General features: G+C 41.5%; 1 protein-coding gene across 2 annotated transcripts in view; it reads left to right on the top strand.

Annotated features, from left to right (window-relative positions):
- The first annotated feature begins 8,018 nt into the window (after positions 1-8,018).
- The window catches only part of SDAD1 (SDA1 domain containing 1), a 41,157-nt gene continuing 28,410 nt past the window's right edge, over positions 8,019-20,765 (top strand). Inside the window, exons 1-3 of one of the 2 annotated variants that reach the window (XM_054485980.2) lie at positions 8,019-8,327; positions 17,121-17,225; positions 17,688-17,786. In XM_054485980.2, coding sequence (XP_054341955.1) covers positions 8,238-8,327; positions 17,121-17,225; positions 17,688-17,786 — 294 coding nt within the window. In that variant the 5' untranslated portion in view covers positions 8,019-8,237. Of the gene's footprint in view, positions 8,328-17,118; positions 17,226-17,612; positions 17,787-20,765 lie in introns of those variants that run through there. The other variant, XM_054485981.2, reaches the window with a different exon arrangement.

Genomic DNA, 20,765 nt, shown 5'->3' with positions numbered 1-20,765 from the left:
AGTAAAATAACCACTCTTTCCCCAGACTCTCTTTGGTAGTGGTAGTGGTTCTGGTGTGTGTACCTTATGGAGTTGATGAAAATATTTAGAACTTACATTTTTGTCTAAAAAATAAGAAAGAACTGAAAATTAACTGTAAATCATTTGTCATGTGCTAATTTCCTGAGGAAAAGGTGAGATCTCCACAACTGAGGGGCTGGTATGTGCCCTCACTCAGTCATTCACCTTCTGCAGACTGCAACATGAGTTTCCATTTATGTGCACATAGTTAAGGGGATTTAAGGATTACATGACAGAGTGCTCACTAAGCCAACCTTCACAAAATGGGCAAGTGGCTCTAAAAGACTCCTGCTAAGAAATTCCTGTGGAAGATCATATTAATAATGCTAATATAAACAAGAGAACAAAACATACATAGATGGGATGGCTGTTCTAATTTTAACGAGAAGGGTACACAATTTTAAAAATCTGGTGGCTAGAGTCTGTTTCATTTTCTCTTATCATGATTAGATATAATGATCAAACCATCACAATCTGAAATTACCTTTTAAAATAATGTGTGTACTTATATCTTCCCTCCTACCCTACCACATGTACAAATTTAGGTTCCTTGACCATGGAAACTTTGTCTTCCCCACTACTGCATGCCTAGAGCAGTGCCTGGCACTTAGGAAGCTCCTAATATGTATTTTTTAGTTGATTGACATATGCTTCACCCTAAATTTTCATTTTAGGCCTTTTCCAAATCAATTTCAACTACCCTTGTCATGTTCATCTCATGCTCATTTCTGCCCTCAGCGTTGCTCATTCTTTTATTCGCCCTGTCCTACTTTCCACTCATCTGACTCCCACCCACACATGATTCAAGTCCCACTTTTCCCATGACTCCATCCCAGAATGTTCCTGGCCACACTGATATCCACCTCCACGCCCTGTCATAAAATGACTTTAACTAGTAAGGATTGTTCTATGATTAAAATCTTCAATTATTTTGCTATACTAGAAAGCAGTCTGTGCCTGAACAAATTTTATACATTAGAGCAATGGATAAAAGACTCAGACGTATTTAATCTGTAAACTATTCTTATGAATTTAAATGCTAGTGGCCAGGTACCATGGCTCACACCTTTAATCCCAGCCAAGGTGGCTGGATCACTTGGGGTCAGGAGTTTGAGACCAGCCTGGCCAACATGGTGAAACCCTGTCTCTACTCAAAATACAAAAATTAGCTGGGCGTGGTGGCACACGCCAGTAATCTCCACTACTTGAGAGACTGAGGCACAAGAATCGTTTGAACCCAGGAGGCGGAGGTTGCAGTTAGCTGAGATCGTGCCACTGCTCTCCAGCCTGGGCAACAGAGTGAGACTCTGTCTCAAAATAAATTAAACAAACAAACAAATAAATAAATAAATGCTAGCAATCTCTAGGTCAGTTAACTGGGAGAAAGCTATTTGTAGTTGCTTTATCCTTACTGGGAAACTGGAAAGTTGCCTTCTTATTGGAAAGGAAGATAAAGAGAGACTACAATCACAGATACTTTAGGTACTGTCTCGTTTTTGGCCTATATAGAGAGAAGATGAAATTAAATGAGAAAGAAAAACAGGCAACACTTCTTAACAGGGAGTGGAATTAGCTCCCAAGTCATCACAAGCCAAGAAGTCACTTGAGGCATTTTGATATCCATATTGGTTTAAAGTTCTCAGGAGAGAATTTTAAACTTTAAACCAATGTTTAAAAAGTTACCTCCTGAGAACTTTAAACTTTGGACCCTACATTTTAAGGAGATGAATAAATCACAAAGGAACAGTCTAATCTCAGTCCATTAATAAGATTATGAACTGGGGCAAACTGACAAAATATTAGAGGGAAAGGTGTCAAGTTATACATAACTAGTTGCTTTCTTTAAAAGTCTGCTATACAGATTAAAAAAACCTCTTCCTTTAGATATAATATACTGTTTCAAGTCAACTGTTTTAATAAAGAATTTGTTTTGCTCAAAGAAAAAAAGAAGGAATGACTTGCTGGTATCTCCATCTCCAGAGAACTAAGTCTTGGCCTCTGCCTTCTGGTAGAGTATAGGACCAAGTAGGTACAGCCATCTACCACCAGCTTTCTTTAACCATTGGAGTAGACAACCTGCATTTCCTCTGGAATGAAGAACTAAAAATCACAATCTATTAGGTAAGAGGATACATGTCAAAATAAACTATATAACAGAGAGGGAAAAAAATGTGTTGCTTAGAAAAAGAAATGCCAGCAATCACTTCTGCAATACTGAAAGCCTCAGAATTTACCTCAGGGCAGATGTCTCTTTTGTATGGAGCCTTTGATTAGGGAGAGACGGGTCTACGACTTTTGATGGTATGGAAGTTAAAGCAAAACTAAGCTAAATTTCTCTGAATAATGGGGAAACAAGAATGATCTCTGGCAGCTAGGGAGAATGTTGGGGACCTTGGATCAGCAAAAAGAGAGGCAGTGGAGGGGGACGAGAAGCGAGGGCCTGTACCAATGACAAAATCTATCAACCCTGATAGATTTGTCCAGAGGAAAGGCCAAAAGTTTTCACTGCCCACGGGAGCAAAGAAATACATGGGCTTGTGGGGAAAACTCATAATAAAGCTGTAAAAGAGAGAGAGGAGGAAGAAAGTACAATAAAAGGCTGGGTGCGGTGGCTCACGCCTGTAATCTCAGCACTTGGGGAGGCCAAGGCGGACAGATCACGAGGTCAGGAGATCGAGACCATCCTGGCCAACATGGTGAAACCCCATCTCTACTAAAACTACAAAAATTAGCTAGGCGTGGTGGTGCATGCCTGTAATCCTAGCTATTCAGGAGGCTGAGGCAGAAGAATCGCTTGAACCAGAGAGTCGGAGGTTGCAGTGAGCCGAGATCGTGCCACTGCACTTCAGCCTGGCAATAGAGTGAGACTCCGTCGAAAGAAAAGAAAAGAAAAGAAAAAGAGAGAGAGAGAGAGAGAGAGAGAAAGAAAGAAAGAAAGAGAAAGAAAGAAAAAGAAAGAAAGAAAAGAAAGAAAGAAAGAAAGAAAATACAATCAAAAATTAAATTAGCTTTGAGAAGGACTAGAATTCTCTGTGAGATTTCTGTTGAGTTTGTGGGCATGTCAAATCATGTAACTTTCCTGTTAACAAGAAAAGCATGAGCTCCCTCTAGTGGCTAATCTAATAGTTTTTTAAAACAATAGGCCAAACATCGCAGCTCACACCTGTAATCCCAACATTTTGAGAGGCTGAGGCGGGAGGATCACTTGAGCCCACAAGTTTGAGACCAGCCCGGGCAACATAGCCAGACCCACCCACCCAGTACCTCATTTCTACAAAAAAACTTAAAAATTAACCAGGCATGGTGGTGCACACCTATAGTCCCAGCCACCTGGGAGACTGAAGCAGGAGAATAGTTTGAACCCAGGAGGTTGAGGTTACAGTAAGCCATGATTGTGCCACTGAACTCCAGCCTGAGTGACACAGCAAGACCCTGTCTCTAATAATAATAATAATAAAACAATATATTTTAATCAGAAAAGGATGAAGACATGACTGGCTTTTCCGAACACAGTCAATATCATTGGTTTCTAATGAGAAAGGTAATAACAAGGATTCACACATTAGTCACTTACTGATTTTCAGGTAAATTTTGTCTGCATATGTCCAAGATATTTTAAGTTCCTGCTTTAATAAATCACACAGTTGAAGAATTGGAAGAGTCATTAGAGATTATCCATGCATTCATTCATGCATTCAACAAATATTAACTGATTACCTATTATATGCATGCATTGCTCCAAGCGTACAGGATAGACAATGAACAAAACAGTCTTCATTAAGCTCATATTCTAGTGCATAAAGACAGGCAATAAACAACTAAACTAGTAAATATAAGATATATCAGAGACGGATAAGGGCTATGGAGAAAATGAAGCAGGGGAAGGGAGTGTGGGGTGAGCAGAGGGCTGTGAGGTCAGGGAAGACATCTCTAATAAGTTGTCATTTGAGCAGAGACTTGAAGGCAATGAGAGAGCAAGGCTTGTGGCACTTGAATCAGTGTGAAGGCCTGAAGCTTGACACATTTAAGGCAGCTAGGGGATCATTGCAGGGTTGAAGGGGTGCAGAGTAAGCAAAGGGGAGAGTGATGGGAGAGGAGCCCAGTGAGATAGTGTGGGGTCAGATCATATAAGGTTTTGGGCTGCTATAACAAATTACCACAGACTCAATGACTGCAACAACAAACATTTATTCCTCACAGTTCTGGAGGCTGGCAAGTCCAAAATCTAGGTGCCAGCAGATCTAGTATCTTAGTATTTGATGAGGCACTCTTCTTGATTTGCAAACAGATGTTTTCTCGTATCCTCACATGGCAGAGATCAGAGAGAAAGGAGACAAGCTTTCTTGTGTCTCTTCTTACAAGGATGATAATCTCATCATGAGGACTCCACCTTCATGAACTAATTACCTCCTAATACCATCCCATTGGGGGTTAGGGTTTCAACATATGAATTTGGGGGGACACAATCATGCAGTTCATAACAGCCTTCTATGCCACTGAAGAACTTCAGCTTTTACTCTGAGTGAGAAGGGAAGCTGGAAGAATAACCTGATCCATTTAAGGCTCTCTCTGACCACTACATGGAAATACAGTGTAAGAGGGTAAGGGAAAAATGCAGACAGACCAGTTAAAGGTCAATTACCAAGTATGTTTCCAGGTGAAGGGAGAGACCAACTGTGTCCAATGTTGCAGGTTAAGGTAAATAATGAAAATTGATGTGATTGGTGATCTTGATAAAAAACAATTTCAGTGGAATGGTCGAAGCAAAAGATTGATTGGCAGTTTCTTAAAAGTTACACATAAACCTACCATATTGATCCAGTCATTCTATTCCTGACATTTTACCAAGATAAATGAACATTTATGTCCACATAGAGACTTGATGGCACAGCATGGTGGCTCAAGCCTGTAATCCCAACACTTTGAGAGGCCAAGGGGGGAGGATCACTTGAGGCCAGGAATTCAAGACCAGCCTGGACAACATAGTGAGACCCTGTCTTTTATATATACGTATATATATGTATATATATATATATATATTTTTTTTTTTTTTTTTTGAGACGGAGTCTTGCTCTGTCACCAAGGTTGGAGTGCAGTGGTGCAATCTCGGCTCACTGCAACCTCCACCTCCTGGGTTCAAGTGACTCCCCTGCCTCAGCCTCCCAAGTAGCTGGGACTACAGGTGCACGCCACCACGCCCGGCTAATTTTTTGTATTTTTTAGTAGAGACGGAGTTTCACCATGTTGGCCAGGATGATCTCGATCTCCTGACCTTGTGATCCACCCACCTCGGCCTCCTAAAGTGCTGGGATTACAGGCGTAAGCCACTGAGCCCAGCCAAAAATATATTTTTTTAAATTAGCTGGGCATGGTGGCACACCACTTGTAGTCCCAGCTACTAGGGAGGCTGAGTTTAGGAGTTCAAGGCTGCAGTGAGCTATGATCATGCCACTGCACTCCAACCTTGGTGACAGAGCAACACCCTATCTCTTAAAAAGAGACTTGAACACGAATGTTCACAGCCAAAATTGGAAACAACCCAAATATCCAGCAACTAGTGAATGGATAAACAAATTGTGATATGTCTATATGATGGAATACTACTCAGGAATAAAAGGAGTGAACTATTGATACATACAACACCATGGATACATTTCAAAATAATTATGCTAAGTGAAAGAAGCTTGACCTCAAATAATAGGTACTGTATGATTCCATTTGTATACAATTCCAGCAAACATAGACATATCTTTGGTGACAGAAAGCAGATGTGTGTTTGTCTGGGGGTGGTGAGGCACAAGGAACCTTTGGGGATGATGGATATAGTCATTATGTTGATTGTGATGATGGTTTTATGGGTACATACATATGTCAAAACTTATCAAATTGTTCACTAGGTAGTTTGTTGTACATCAATTATATCTTAATAAAGCTATAAAATAAATACATTATAATTTTAGAAATAAAGGATGGGATTTCACATGGAAGCAGAGATGTTGGACTTAGATACCCAAATTATTTAACATCTTAAAAATATATATTCAGTTAGTCACTCTTTTAGAGTTCTCATTTATCAAAAACAAATCCTGCCTTCCATGCTGCTGGAGGTAAAATGAACTGACCTATATGCCCTCCTTAGAATAGCAATTAAAGCCTTTCATATCAAAACAATATAACCTCTCCCATCTCATTTTTCTCAGCTCTTTCCCTGCTGCACCCTGCCTCCCAACCTTTAGTCACACCAAACTTGTGGCTATTGTTTCAATCTACCAGACATTTTCAAGTACCTGTAATGCAGTGCTTCACTGCAACCTCAACCTCCTGGGCTCAAGCAACCCTTTTGCTTCAGCCTCCTGAGTAGCTTGGACCACAAGCCTGTGCCACCATGCCTGGCTGATTTTTCAATTTTTTGGTAGAGATGGTGTCTCACTATATTGCCTAGGCTAGTCTTGAACTACCCAGCTCAAGTGGTTCTCCCACTTTGGCTTCCCAAAGTTCTGGGATTACAGGCTTGAGCTACCACACTTAGCCAGATTTTGTTTTAAGAATACTTTTTATGCTCTCACTAAAACAACCTAGCCAAAAAATTTTAATTTAAATCTATGCTTTTTAAAAAAGATTTATTGCTTACATTTATTTCTTAACTTCACAGGTAACTGATTTGATAATTAATAAATAAGTCATTCTCCAAAAGCAGCTGAATAACATGGTTTGTGGAGCATTCTTTATTTTGTGTGCAGGTGGATTACAGAGTTGTTTTGTTTGGGGCTAATTTTATCATGGTCACAGATGAGGTTGGCGTTCCATAAAATTGCTTTGGTTAAGCAGAACGCTATTGTCTGGCTATTTTGCCAGACCAGCAACCAGCTACCAGCTGTTAGGCTATGTTTTTTCTCATATAGTTACAATCAAGACTGTCTAGATTGAAATCTCATCTTCCTCACAGGCTATGAATTGAGGCAGTCAACCTCCCGGAGCTTGTTTCCTCTTCTGTAAAATGGAGATAACAATAGCACCTATTTTAGAGAGCTGTTCTGAGGGAGGATTAAATAAGTTAATACAAGTGCTTGGAATAGTGCCCGGCACAGGGTGGGTAATTAGGCTTTTTTTCTCTCTCTCTAATTCACAACACTCTACCTCATTCATTCAACCCTTACTGATTTTTTACACCTTGAGATTGTAGAAATGTATTTTCCTCTTCGAATTACCAGGATCTGAATTAAAAACTCTGACTGAGGAGTGCTTACAAAGCTTATAACGATGGTTGAATTTTAACGATTAATTGCATTTCTTAATGGTCAACATGATCACATTTTATCTAACACTCTTTTCCCTTGTATGGGTCACGCTAAGTTCAAACAACCAAAACCAAAATAAAAACATATCTAAAATCATACACATTAACTTATATGAACCTCGTTGCTCTTTTTTCCTCCTCTCTAAAAGGGAATAGTGCTATCTAGCTTCCACGGTTCTTTTCAGTTTTGTTTTGTTTTTTTATACAGAGTTTCGCTCTTGTTGCCCAGGCTGGAGTGCAATGGCGCGATCCCGGCTTACCGCAATCTCCGCCTCCTGTGTTCAAGCGATTCTCCTGCCTCAGCCTCCCTAGTAGCTGGGATTACAGGCATGCGCCACCACGCTCGACTAATTTTGTAATTTTAGTAGAGACGGGGTTTCTCCATGTTGATCAGGCCGGTCTCGAACTCCCGACCTCAAGCCCGCCTCGGCCTCCCAAAGTGCTGGGATTACAGGCGTCAGTTTCTAATTCTAGACTGCGGGATTAAAAATAAACGATTAATCCTCATTTATGTGCTTCATATGGGTGTCGGGATGACAACATATGCTAACAAACGTGAAAAAATTTACATTTCAGATCCTTTCAGAAACGCAAGGCAGTAGTAGCAGCAAATGCCTAAGGGCGAGTGGCGGGACGGGGGTGGCTGGCTCTCCGATACACCACAGAGTATTTTGGCAACGAGAGTAATTTTGACACTCTGAGGCTTCCGTAGCATAGCTCGCTTTAGGAACAGCTAAGGTGCCGCCTGCCTAGAGTCCCATGCCCTATTTCCGGTCATACCCGGAAACACGAGTCCAAGCTGCAGCTGGCAGGGATTGCGGGGTGCCGGCCGTCTGAGTTTTTTTAAAACTGCTCGCCGCGAAGCCTGTCTGCAGCCAAAATGTCCAGCAGAAACAACAACAAGCTGCCCAGCAACCTGCCGCAGTTACAGAATCTAATCAAGCGAGACCCGCCGGCCTACATCGAGGAGGTGGGAGTGCGGCGCGGCAGACGTTAGAGGCCGGATAGTGGATGGTTGAGACGCCGGTGGGGGAAAGCATGGAGTGGGGCTGGGATCCAGGCTCGCCGCCTATTCTTCTGTTAGGTTCAGGGGTCCCTCCAGAGGAGAGAAGGGGTTGGGGAAGGGACATGCCTTAGGGTTCGTTTCCCACCTCTTGAAAATCTGTTGCCCCTTCGGATTTTCTACCTGCCCTGTAGACCCTGCTGCCGCTGAAACACCTTTAAAACCTCATTTTGTTTTAAGATATTTTTCTTCGACCTCACGGAGGTGGAGAGAGAGAGAAATGGGCCGCATCCAACCACCACCTTCCACGCGGGTTTCTCAGCCTCTTTTCAGAAATCCCAAACTTGAATTAGTCGGTAACCCTTGATGAATCGTATGTTAGAATGCTTTCGATTGACGTCCGTTTCTGAGAGCAGGCTGTGTACCCTGGACTGTGCCAGGAAAAAGGGGGAGGATTTCTCAAGCACAAGGGACAGACTCGGGAGCTTAGTATATGTAGTTAAGCCAGGATTCAAACTTGCCGGAGACTGGCATGACTCGGATGTCAGAATTTGCTTCGGGAAAAGATTAGGTTGAAAAATTAGGCCCTCATTGTGATGGGCTTTGTGTACTGACCTCATATAAGTTGTGAACATTAGGGGTGTTTGAACCAAGTACCGACAAAACGAAAGTGGTTTTTGATATATTAATCTGGCAGGTGCTTCCTTCAGACACCCATTTATCAGACAGGCATTAAACAGGTATCTCTGCTAGGCATTTGCTGCAATTACATGTTTGTGCTTCTACCAGATTGTGATTTGTTCAGTGGCTAACACAATTACTCATTTTTTCATTGCCCTTCTCACTTCCCTCCTCCCGCAGATTTTCACATGTATATATTTTATGAGTGCTTTTTAACACATGACAATCTCAGTGGCATAGGTCACCAGTAGAGAGAGCCTCTCCAAGGATCAAGGTAATGGAAATAAAGAGTAGGAAACAAGTACAAGAAGTTAAGTAACATAGGCAAGGCTTTGAGATGCTTAAAGCGTTGTATAGCCATTCACAAAGAAAGTGCTAAGTTGAGAGTCCATGTAATTCCGTTAGATAACTCCTACTCCTGACTCTGTTGTTAACCAGTTGTATAACCGAAGCAGGTTAATCGCTGAGCCTATGTGGGTATTTTAATATGTAAGAAGGTGATAATAACTACTTCTTTAATTCACTTAAGTGTATATGCAAAATCACATATATAATAACTACTGTGTGTTGTTATTCTAGGTAGGCATTGGGGTACAGTAATGAATAAGACAGATAAGAAAGCATTCTTCTCTTGGACTTACATTCAAGTGAGGGTAGACTTATTATGGTAGAGACTATGAAGAAAATAAAACTGGGTGGGAATAGGTTAGAATTGGAGGCTTCTGATTTAGACCTCGTAAACAGGGAAGGTGGCTCTGCAATGATGATATTGAGCCAGGCAGGTAAAGAGCATTCTAGGTGCAGGGAATAGATAGTGCAGAAACTACTGGTGGAAAAAAAGCAGAGAAGAAGCCAGTGTAGCTAAAGTGTAGTCAGCATAGAAGAGGGCAGTGGAAGATGATGTAGGAAATGCAGGCAGGGTTCAGCTTATTCAGAGCCTCTTAGGCCCTGTTAACGAGTTTAGATTTCACTCTGAGTGCCTCGGGGAGTGATTGAAGAGTTTTAAGCAGGAGATTGACATGATCTGACATTTTTTTTAAGAATTTACTCTGGAAGTTACATGTGGAATGGCTTGTAGAGGAGCAACACTGAAAGCAGGGTAACTAATATAATGGATCTCAGAATAACCAGGCAAGGGATTGTGGTGTCACTGGAATTATGGGCAAAGATTCGTGCTGTTCTACATGGAGGTAGAGCTGGTAGAGCCTTCTGGTGGAGTGGATGTGGGGGATAAGGAAAAAAGAAGTAATGATCACCCAGGTTTTTTATTTATGTGTCTAGGTAGATGATAGTGCCATTTCCTGAAGTTCATTCATTTGACAAATACTGTTGATTACCTGCTATATGTAAGGCACAATGCTGGGCCCTGGAACTACCTAATGTTGAGCTGTACCGATAAAAATTCTCTGCTCGTTAAATGACAGTCTAGTAGGGGGTGATATACAATAACAAATAATATAGTATGATAAATAATGAAAAGTGCTGTGAAAAAAAGACAATAGGAAAGTAGTTATGTATGTTGGGGGTGAGATGGATATTGCAGTTTTAAATCAGATAGTTAGGGAAGGTCTTCTTGAGATGGTAATCTTTGAGTGAAAACCTGAAGGACATGAGGGAGAGCTGTGCATATGTTTAGGAAGAATGATCTAGGCAGAAGGAACAGAAGATATAAAGACCCTGGGGTAGGTATGCCTGGTAGGTTTCAGGAACATAAAGGCCAGTGTGGCTCTAAATGGGGAATGAGGAAAGGGGGTGAACTTGGGATTCTACCTCCCAATGAGATGGAAGCCTTTACAGGGTTTTGAGCAGAAGAATACATGAACCACCCTATATGAGAACAAGATCACCCTGACTTGAGGATAGGCTGTATGTAGGAGGGCAAAGATAGAAGCAGAGACACCACATAAGAAGCTATTGGAATTATCCACAGCAAGAGATGATGCTGGGTTGAGTGGTGCTAGGATGGTAAAAGGAGGTAGTAAGAAGGATGATTAGACCCTGGATTGGGTAGGTAGAGAAAGCCGTGGGGATTCCCAACATTTACAGGCCAGTGAGTTTCTAAGTAACTGGAAAAAGGGACTGAGAAAGCAGCCAGTGAAGTTTCAAGGAAAACCAGGAGGTGTTCTGGAAGCCAAATATAGAAGATGTTCCCAAGGGAGGGAGAACCCAAGCACATCAGATGCTGATGAGTCAAATAAGATGAATACCGAAAGTTGACCACCATTAAATTTAGCAACATGGGGCCGGGCACGGTGGCTCACACCTGTAGTCTCAGCACTTTGGGAGGCCAAGGCGGGTGAATCACCTGAGGTCAGGAGTTCAAGACCAGCCTGACCAACATGGTGAAACCGCATCTCTACTAAAAATACAAAAATTAGCCAGGTGTGGTGGCGGGCACCTGTGATCCCAGCTACTCCAGAGGCTGAGGCAGGAGAATTGCTTGAACCTGGGAGGCGGAGGTTGCAGTGAGCCAAGATCGCACCACTGCACCCTAGCCTGGGCAACAGGAGTGAAACTCCATCTCAGAAAAACAAAACAAAAAAAAATTAGCGACATGGATGTCATTGGCTACCCTGATTCAATGAGCAGTTTGGGAAGAGGAATGGGTGCAAAAATCTGATTACAGAAGGTTTAAAAGCAATTGGAGTATGATTCTATGTATATGAAATGTATATGAATAGAATATGTCCAGAATAGGTGCATCTATACGGACGGAAAGTAGACTAGTGGTTGCCAGAGCTGAGGGTAAGGGGTATGGGAAATAACTGCTAATGGATTGAGGTTTCTTTTGGTGGTGATGAAAACCCTATGGTTGTACAACTTGGTGAATATACTGAAGAACTGAATTGTATACTTTCAAAGGGTAAATTTTATGGTATATGAATTATATCTCAATTTAAAGGATTTTTTGAAAAAGGAGGGCAATTAGGCAACACATATGGACAACTCTTTAAAGGACTTTTTCTGAAGAGAGAAATAGAGTAGAAGGTACAGAGTAAAGTGGAATCAAGAAAGGATTTTTTTTTTTTAAGACACAGTCTTGCTCTGTTGCCCAGGCCAGAGTTCAGTGGTGTGATCACGGCTCACTGCAGCCTCAACCTCCTGGGCTCAAGCAATGCTCCTGCCTCAGCCTCCAGGGTAGCTGGGACCACAAGTGTGCAGCCACCATTACCAGTTGATTTTTTTGTAGAGATGAGGTCTTGCTAGTTGCCCAGGCTGGTCTCCAAGCTGAAACCATGCAATCTTTCTGCCTCAGCCTCCCAAAGTGCTGAATTACAGGCATGAGCCACCATGCCCAACCAAGAAAGGTGTTTTTGTTTTGTTTTGTTTTGTTTTGAAGATGGCAGAAAGAACAGCATGTCTATATACTGATGGAGCAGAACCTGTTGAGGCAGGAAATGGGAGGCGGGGACTAGTGAAGCAAAGACCTTGATTGAGTGACATTACAGGGTTTAGAATCTAATGCATAACTGGAGGGGCTAGCCTTAGATGGTGGCCTGATAGCTTTTGTAATAGGAGAGAAGGTAAAGTATATGGGCACAGGAGAAGATAGGTGGTTAAATGGAAATTATCCTCAGATTGCTTATATTCGTAGTGAAATTGGAGATAAGATCATCTGCTGAGAATGAGGACAGGGAAAAAAGTGAGGTTTGAGGACAGAATGCAAAGTATGAAATGGTTGTCCAGAAAAGTGGGAAAGTGAAGGGACTGGAGAAATGTAATGAGATTGCTGGAGTACACGCAGGGCTTAACTGAGGTTTGTAGTTATGAGTTTATGCCTATAGTCCCAGCTAATTGGGAGGCTAGGGCAGTTGGATTGATTAAACCCAGGAGTTTGATGCTGCAGTGAGCCATGATAGCACCACTGCACGGAAACCTGGGCGACAGAGCAGGACCTTGGCTCTAAAAAAAATTAAAATGAAAAAAATAAAATGACACCAATTAGCCAATTTTCTCCAACCATGTTCAGCTCTGGGAGTGTAGCTGTAGAGAAGGAAAGCGCAGGGTGGGCATTTTACCAAATGGGTATAATGATAAGAGAAATGGGCAAGTGAGTTGAAGTATATGCATGGAGGTGATTATAATGATTGATCATGGAATTGAAGCTGGATGAGAAGGGAAGTTGGCGCAGGGGTTACTTAGGTGCAGTGGAAAGGTAGTAGGCTCAGTGGAGTATGGATTCTGATGAGATTGAAGGATCGTTGGAATTTGGAAAATAGGAGATGTGGTTGGAGAGGAATATACCTCTAGTTGAGATTATGGAGTTGTAATATAGTTATTGGTAATGACAACATTTAGGGTGTGACCATGGAAGTGAGTGCTAAGATACAGTAAGTTCAAGATGATTAGAGGAGGAGAAGTCAGGGTAATGAGGGGCCAGTGTATTGGAAAGACCCTCCATGTGGATACAAAATCACCAAGTATTATAACAGGAATTGTGATAGAGGGTGAGAAGACAGTGAGAAAAGAGCGGAAATGTTCAAGGAATGTGAGGATAACCCTAATCTTTAGATGACTACAAGGAGGAATAGTGGGTCTTGTGGCATAAGATTCAAAGCTGGGGGTGAGGACAGTTAAGGAGGAGAAAGGATGTTGATCTGGAGGGATATGAGTGCTCTGGAAGTAGGATTGATGAAAAAGGAGGATGCCTACTGACTCATCCATGCTGGGAGAAAGAAACGATGTAGCAGTGTGTCAGGAGAAAACCACTGTTCCCATAGAGCATCTGAATGACTGGGCTGTTTAAAAGAGATTTAGATGCCTTGGCCCCACCCCAAGAGTTCAGAGTTCTAGTGGAATGAGGATTAGAGTGAGGGGGATGAGGGATGGCCAGGGAATACTGGGCTTTTGTGGTGACTGATGCACATAAAGGGTGTAATGAGATTAGTCCTGATCATCTCAAGGCAGGTAAATAGTGTTAGCTGGGCCATGGGTGGGGTGGGGGAAGAAATGGGGTGAAGATTTTGTCAGTAGCATGAAGAGTTCTGTAGCCCTCTCCTCACTCCTATTCAGTGGAGGTGTCGGGTCAAGAGAGAAGTGGTTCTATCTGAAGCATGTAGGGACTTGACTTCTATTCTTAGAAAAAGCCTGGCAGTTTTGTTGAGGAAATCAAGTTATGTTTTTTGACCATGCTAAGTTTATGATGTCTGTTTAGACACCTAAACAGAGATGTCAGACAGGTGACTGGATATGTGAATTGGGAGTTCACTGGACCAGGTAGGGATGATGAGAAAGAGTGTGTGTGTGTGTGTGTGTGTGTGTGTGTGTGTGTGTGTGTGTGTGTGTGTGTGTATGTCACATAATTTAAAGACATAGACTATGTATGGGTGGAGAGTAGTTAGCTGTAAGGCATGGAACTGTGGAACTGAGGCCTGGTGAATTTCAACATTTGATTATCAGGTGGCTGTTACAACTAAACATAAGTAAGTGAGTTGATGTGTATAAGGAGCTTCGTTGATGTGTATAAGGAGCTTAGTATAAGGAGCTGTTAGAACTAAACATAAGTAAGTGAGTTGATGTGTATAAGGAGCTTAGTACATAACAAGTGCTGAATAAGTGGAAGCTATTACTATTTCCATGTGTCTACTGCTATTGGCTGTTAACACATCCTGTCTAGCATAAAGTTCTTGATACTTAAAAGAAGAGGGGAGCCAGGTGCTATGGCTCACACCTGTAATCCCAGCACTTTGGGAGGCCGAGGTGAGAGGATCACTTGAGGCCAGGCATTTGAGTCCAGCCTGGGCAGCATAAAGAGATCCCATCTCTACAAAAAATAAAAATGAAAAATCAGCTGGGCATGGTGGTGAACGTCTGTGGTCCCAGCTACTTAGGAGGCTGAGGCAGGAGGACCTCTTGAGCCCAGGAGTTTGAGGTGGCAGTGAGCTATGATTGTGCCACTGCAGTCCAGCTTGGGTGACAGAGGGAGACCTAGTCTTTTTTTTTTTTTTTTTTAAGGTACCAAAACAGATATATAGACCAATAGAACAGAACAGAGGCTTGAGAAATAACACCACACATCTACAACCATCTGATCTTTGACAAGCCTGACAAAAACAAGCAATGGGGAAAGGATTCCCTATTTAATAAAGTATGTTGGGAAAACTGGCTAGCCATATGCAGAAAGCTGAAACTGGACCCCTTCCTTACACCTTGTACAAAAATTAAATCAAGATGGATTAAAGACTTAAACATAAGTCCTAAAACCATAAAAACCCTAGAAGAAAACCTAGGCAATACCATTCAGGACATAGGCACGGGCAAGACTTAATGACTAAAACACCAAAAGCAATGGCAACAAAAGCCAAAATTGACAAATGGGATCTAATTAAACTAAAGAGCTTCTGCGCAGCAAAAAAAAAAACTATCATCAGAGTGAATAAGCGTCTTACAGAATGAGAGAAAATTTTTGCAATCTATCCATCTGACAAAGGGCTAATAGCCAGAATCTACAAGGAACTTAAACAAATTTACAAGAAAAAAACAACCCCATCAAAAAGTGGGCGAAAGATATGAACAGACATTTCTCAAAAGAAGACATTTATGCGGCCAACAAACACGTGAAAAAAAGCTCATCAGCACTGGTCATTAGAGAAATGCAAATCAAAACCACAATGAGATACCATCTCACGCCAGTTAGAATGGCAATCATTAAAAAGTCAGGAAACAGCAGATGCTGGAGAGGATGTGGAGAAATAGGAACACTTTTACACTGTTGGTGGGAGTGTAAATTAGTTTAACCATTGTGGAAGACAGTGTGGCAATTCCTCAAGGATCTAGAACCAGAAATACCATTTGACCCAGCCATCCCATTACTGGGTATATACCCAAAGGATTATAAATCATTCTACTATAAAGACACATGTACACGTATGTTTATTGCAGCACTATTCACAATAGCAAAGACTTGGAACCAACTCAAATGCCCACCAGTGATAGACTAGATAAAGAAAATGTGGCACATATATACCATGGAAATACTATGCAGCCATAAAAAAGGATGAGTTCATGTCCTTTGCAGGGACATGGATGAAGCTGGAAACCATCATTCTCAGAAAACTATCACAAGGACAGAAAACCAAACACCGCATGTTCTCACTCATAAGTGGGAGTTGAACAGTGAGGACACATGGATACAGGAAGGGGAACATCACACATTGGGGGCCTGTTGGGGTGGGGGGCTAGGGGAGGGATAGCATTAGGAGAAATACCTAATGTAGATGACAGGTTGATGGGTGCAGCAAACCACCATGGCACATGTATACCTATGTAACAAACCTGCACATTCTGCACATGTATCCCAAGACTTAAAAGTATACTTTTTAAAAAGGAGTGGGGGGGCAGGATTTTGACTGGAGAGCTTCATGTACTTGAGATATAATTTATATTTCTGACCTGTTATTTTTCTGCTGATTTGAGTGCTCTGCATACATGGATATGGTAGTAGGGATCATTTATTTTTATTTTTATTTTGTGAGACAGGGCCTCTGTGTTGCCTAGGCTGGAGTGCAGTGGCATGATCATAGCTCACTGCATTCTCGACCTCCCTGGGCTCAAGTGATCATCCCATTTCAGCCTGTTGAGTAGCTGGGATTACAGGTGCACGCCACCACACCCTGCTAATTTTTATTTTTTGTAGAGACAAGGTCTCCCTGTGTTACCCAGTTTGGTCTCGAACTCCTGGGCTCAAGTGATCCACCCACTTTGGCCTCCCAAAGTGCTGGGATTACAGGTGTGAGCCACTACACCCAGCAGTCGGGATCATTTAGATAGTAACTGGCAGAACAGAACTACAATCTGAATTTGGGATTCATGCTTCTCTGTTCTTACACCATGCTGCCTAAACTTGTAATGATAATTCTAAGGAAAAGGTCTTTAGATTATCTGTGATGTGCTCAGGTCTTTAAAAAGCGCACTTTGAAGAATGCAGATAAGGCAAAAGGAGTGTTTTTATATACTTTTGCAGTATCTTTTTCTCCATGTGATTGTCAACAGTTTCTACTAAGAATTTCTGTACTGAATGTCTGTACTGAGAAAGTCATGTAATGGAATGTGACAAACTTAAATTTTATTTTTCTACAGTTTCTACAGCAGTATAATCACTACAAATCCAATGTGGAGATTTTCAAATTGCAACCAAATAAACCCAGCAAAGAACTAGCAGAGCTGGTGATGTTTATGGCACAGGTAAGAATATAATTGCTCAAATAAAGACCGGTGTTACACACCATTTGCCGCATGTTTTTTCACTAATACTCAACCTTATTCCACTCTGGAATGGGAACTTAATTAAAATATTTTTCTAACTTTCCCTTTTTGCAAATTTTATTTTCTCCCTATCATGAGTTAGAGAATGTCACTAGATCTTTTTGCATGACTAACCAGGACAAAACTTTAAGACTATTTTTTTTTCTTCAAATTCATCATAAAAGCAGGTACTAAATCATGTCATAAATATTACTAAGACTAGAGAAACCATGATAAACGTTGGAGAAATTAACATGTAGAAGGAAAAGAAGGTTGTTTGGAACCATCTACTTCTATGAAACATAGCCTTTTACTCTCGTTTTGCAGAACATCCTAAATGTATGCATCTGAATTATAGGAGAGAAAGAGAGCAACTTCAGAAGAGCCTTTGCTTTGTTACAGATTAGTCACTGCTACCCAGAGTACCTAAGTAATTTTCCTCAAGAGGTGAAAGATCTTCTCTCCTGCAATCATACCGTATTGGATCCAGATCTTCGAATGGTAGGACCAGTAGTTGGATGAATAAATTGTGCTGTGTTCATGTGTGCTGCGTTCATATGTATTTAAATGAGAACAGCCTCTAAGCTAATTATCTTTGGAAAATGTCAATTATAATGTATTATCCTTTCCTAAAAATACTTCTATGGCTTCTCATTTATACTTAGAGTACAACGGAAACTTAATAACCTGGCTCAAAAGTGCCTGCGTGATCTGCTTCCTGCCTGTGTTTCTGATATGATATCATTTTCAGCTACACTGATCTTTCTATTCTTCCAGCACACTAACCCTACAGGATGCTCTTTAACCTTTTGAGTAGATGATTTCTTCTAGTCATTCAAATCTTATATGCATGAAGAATCCTAATCACAACTTGTCATTTTTATAATGCCTTAAATTAGTAAACTTATCCATTAGACAGTCAGTTTGAGCATTTCATCATTGTCCCTTTAGTGGTTGAGGTTGAGTCCTGGCTGACATTCCCTTCATGAGGCCCGTGTACCTGTTTGCCCCACTTGTTGTGAATGTCAGCTGCTGGTGGCCCTCAGCTGCCCTTTCTCTGGAACATTGTCCTCAGCTAAATTGGAGTCCTAGTGCCTGGGAGGTGTCCTCCTACCCTAGTAGCCCACAGCCCATTATCATGCGGTACAAAAACCCAGCCCATTACCTCAGGGTGGCTCTGACTCCATTGCAGGATGTGCTCCAGTGTTTTCCTGTGTTGGGACTAAAGCTAGTCTCCAGTCAAGGACACATCCTTGCTTTGTTTTGCTTGTCTCTGCACTATCCTCCTTCCTTCACTTCCTTTCTGAGATCATAACCCCAACAAATCACTTGTAATAAATCAGTCTCTGCTTCTAGGGACTAAGACATTTCCAAATTTAATACATCTGCTTTTCAAACCCCTTTACAGCAGATAAGTACACAAATATGATCACAAAACTTACTAATATCCTATAGCAAAACTTGTAGAAATGCCATGTCTTTAGATTAATGTTTGTTTTCTTTTAGACTTTCTCAGGTTTTTTGTATTTCTATCATTTTTATACTACTTTAGGATTTTAGTAATTTGATTAGGCCAAAAAGAAAAAGAATACTGTCTCAGACAAGCCAAGGTTTCAGGCTGTGGGTTGTCAACTGATTGATGCTCAGCTGGTACATGGGACCTGGCAGTACGGCCCAAGGGACTCCAAACTTGAACCCCTAGTCTAAAGGCTTTTACCTATGTCATGTTACTCTTGAAGTCCTTGTGGGTCATAGAGATTTGATATTTTGAGTATAGAGACTTAATAGCTTTCCAAGTAAGCAGGATTTCTTTAAATTTTACTTTCCTGGCAGTACCCCACCAAACTGGTCTGTGGGCATTATTAAATTAATATATATGCCAGGTGCACCTGTAGTCCCGGCTTCTCAGGAGGCTGAGGCAGGAGGGTTGCTTGAGGTCAGGAGTTTGAGGCTGAGGTGTGGTATGAGCATGCCTGTGAATAGCCAGTACACTGCAGCCTAGGCAACATAGCAAGACCCCACCTCTAAATTTTTTTAAAAATGGAAAAAAAAATGTGTATGTATATTTCTTTATAGTGCTTTATGATGATTAGTAGGTTTTTAAAAAATAATAGAGATTTCCGCCAGGTGCGGTGGCTCACGCCTGTAATCCCAGCACTTTGGGAGGCCGAGGCAGGCGGATCACCTGAGGTCAGGAGTTCGAGACCAACCTGACCTACATGGAGAAACCCTGTCTCTACTAAAAATACAAAATAAGCCGGGCATGGTGGTGCATGCCTGTAATCCCAGCTACTTGGGAGGCTGAGGCAGGAGAATTGCTTGAACCTGGGAGGCGGAGGTTGTGGTGAGCCGAGATTGCACCATTGCACTCCAGCCTCTGTCTCAAAAAAAAAAAATAAAAAAAAAAATAATAATAATAGAGATTTCCTTTACTAGGAGATAAAGGATTGAGTCTGTATAGTTAGCATTGTTCTTTAGAGGAAGCGTTGAACACACTGGAAGAAGCTCTTTTTAATTGGTTATTGGGATAACCAACAATTCTTAGCCACTGGGCTTTCTTTCTACCTGGTGTATTTGCTATTTTTCTAAGACTTTTTGAATCATTCCCAAGTTTTTGTTCACTCTGTCCTGCTTACACAGATAGAAACATTGTATTTTTTTTGGAAGAAATAATATATCCATATATAGTAATTCTTACCTACTTAATCAAATCAATAAAAATCAAGTTATATTTATTTCATTGACATTATAACTACCTTTTTATGTACTTTAAAACTTTTTTTAGCATTATTATTTTAATTACTTTGTGTTCAGATTGTCACCACCTTGCCAGGGGAAGCTTCTTAGTCCTTTTAGCAATTTCCCTGATTTTTTTTTTTTTGGACAGGGTCTGTCACTCAGCTGCCCAGGCTGGAGTACAGTGGTACAATCTTAGCTCACTGCAGCCTCAAGCTTCTGGGCTCAAGCAATCCTCCCACCTCAGCATCCCAAGTAGCTAGGACCACAAGGTGTGTGCCACCACAACCAGCTAATTTTTTTTTTTTTTTTGTAGAGACAAGGTCTCACTACATTGCCCAGGCTGGTCTTGAACTCCTGGCCTCAAGTGATTCTCCCATCTCAGCCTCCCAAAGTGCTGAGATTATGGGTGTGGACCACCATGCCCAGCCTTGCCCCTGTTTTTGAAAGCATCCTTGAATTCTGGCAGAAATAGTTCCAAATTAATTCTTACCGTTTTTCCTGCCCCAAGACTTGGAATCAACTGTTCTTCAAGGATTGTATTTCATCTAATGAAGGATAACACAAAATTTGGGTGATAGGGCTACATGTAAGAGTTGGTGGTAAGCAAGAGTGCCACGGCTGCTGGGCACATCAGCTCATGCCTGTAATCCCAGCTACTTAGGAGGCTGAAGTAGGAGCATCATTTGAGAAGTTTCCAGGAGTTTGAAACCAGCCTAGGCAACATAATGAGACTCTATCTCT

This window comes from Pongo pygmaeus, chromosome 3 (assembly GCF_028885625.2).
Source record: "Pongo pygmaeus isolate AG05252 chromosome 3, NHGRI_mPonPyg2-v2.0_pri, whole genome shotgun sequence".
NCBI lineage: Eukaryota > Metazoa > Chordata > Mammalia > Primates > Hominidae > Pongo > Pongo pygmaeus.
Note: the sequence above shows the minus strand (reverse complement) of the source record. Positions and strands in the feature narration are given on the sequence as shown.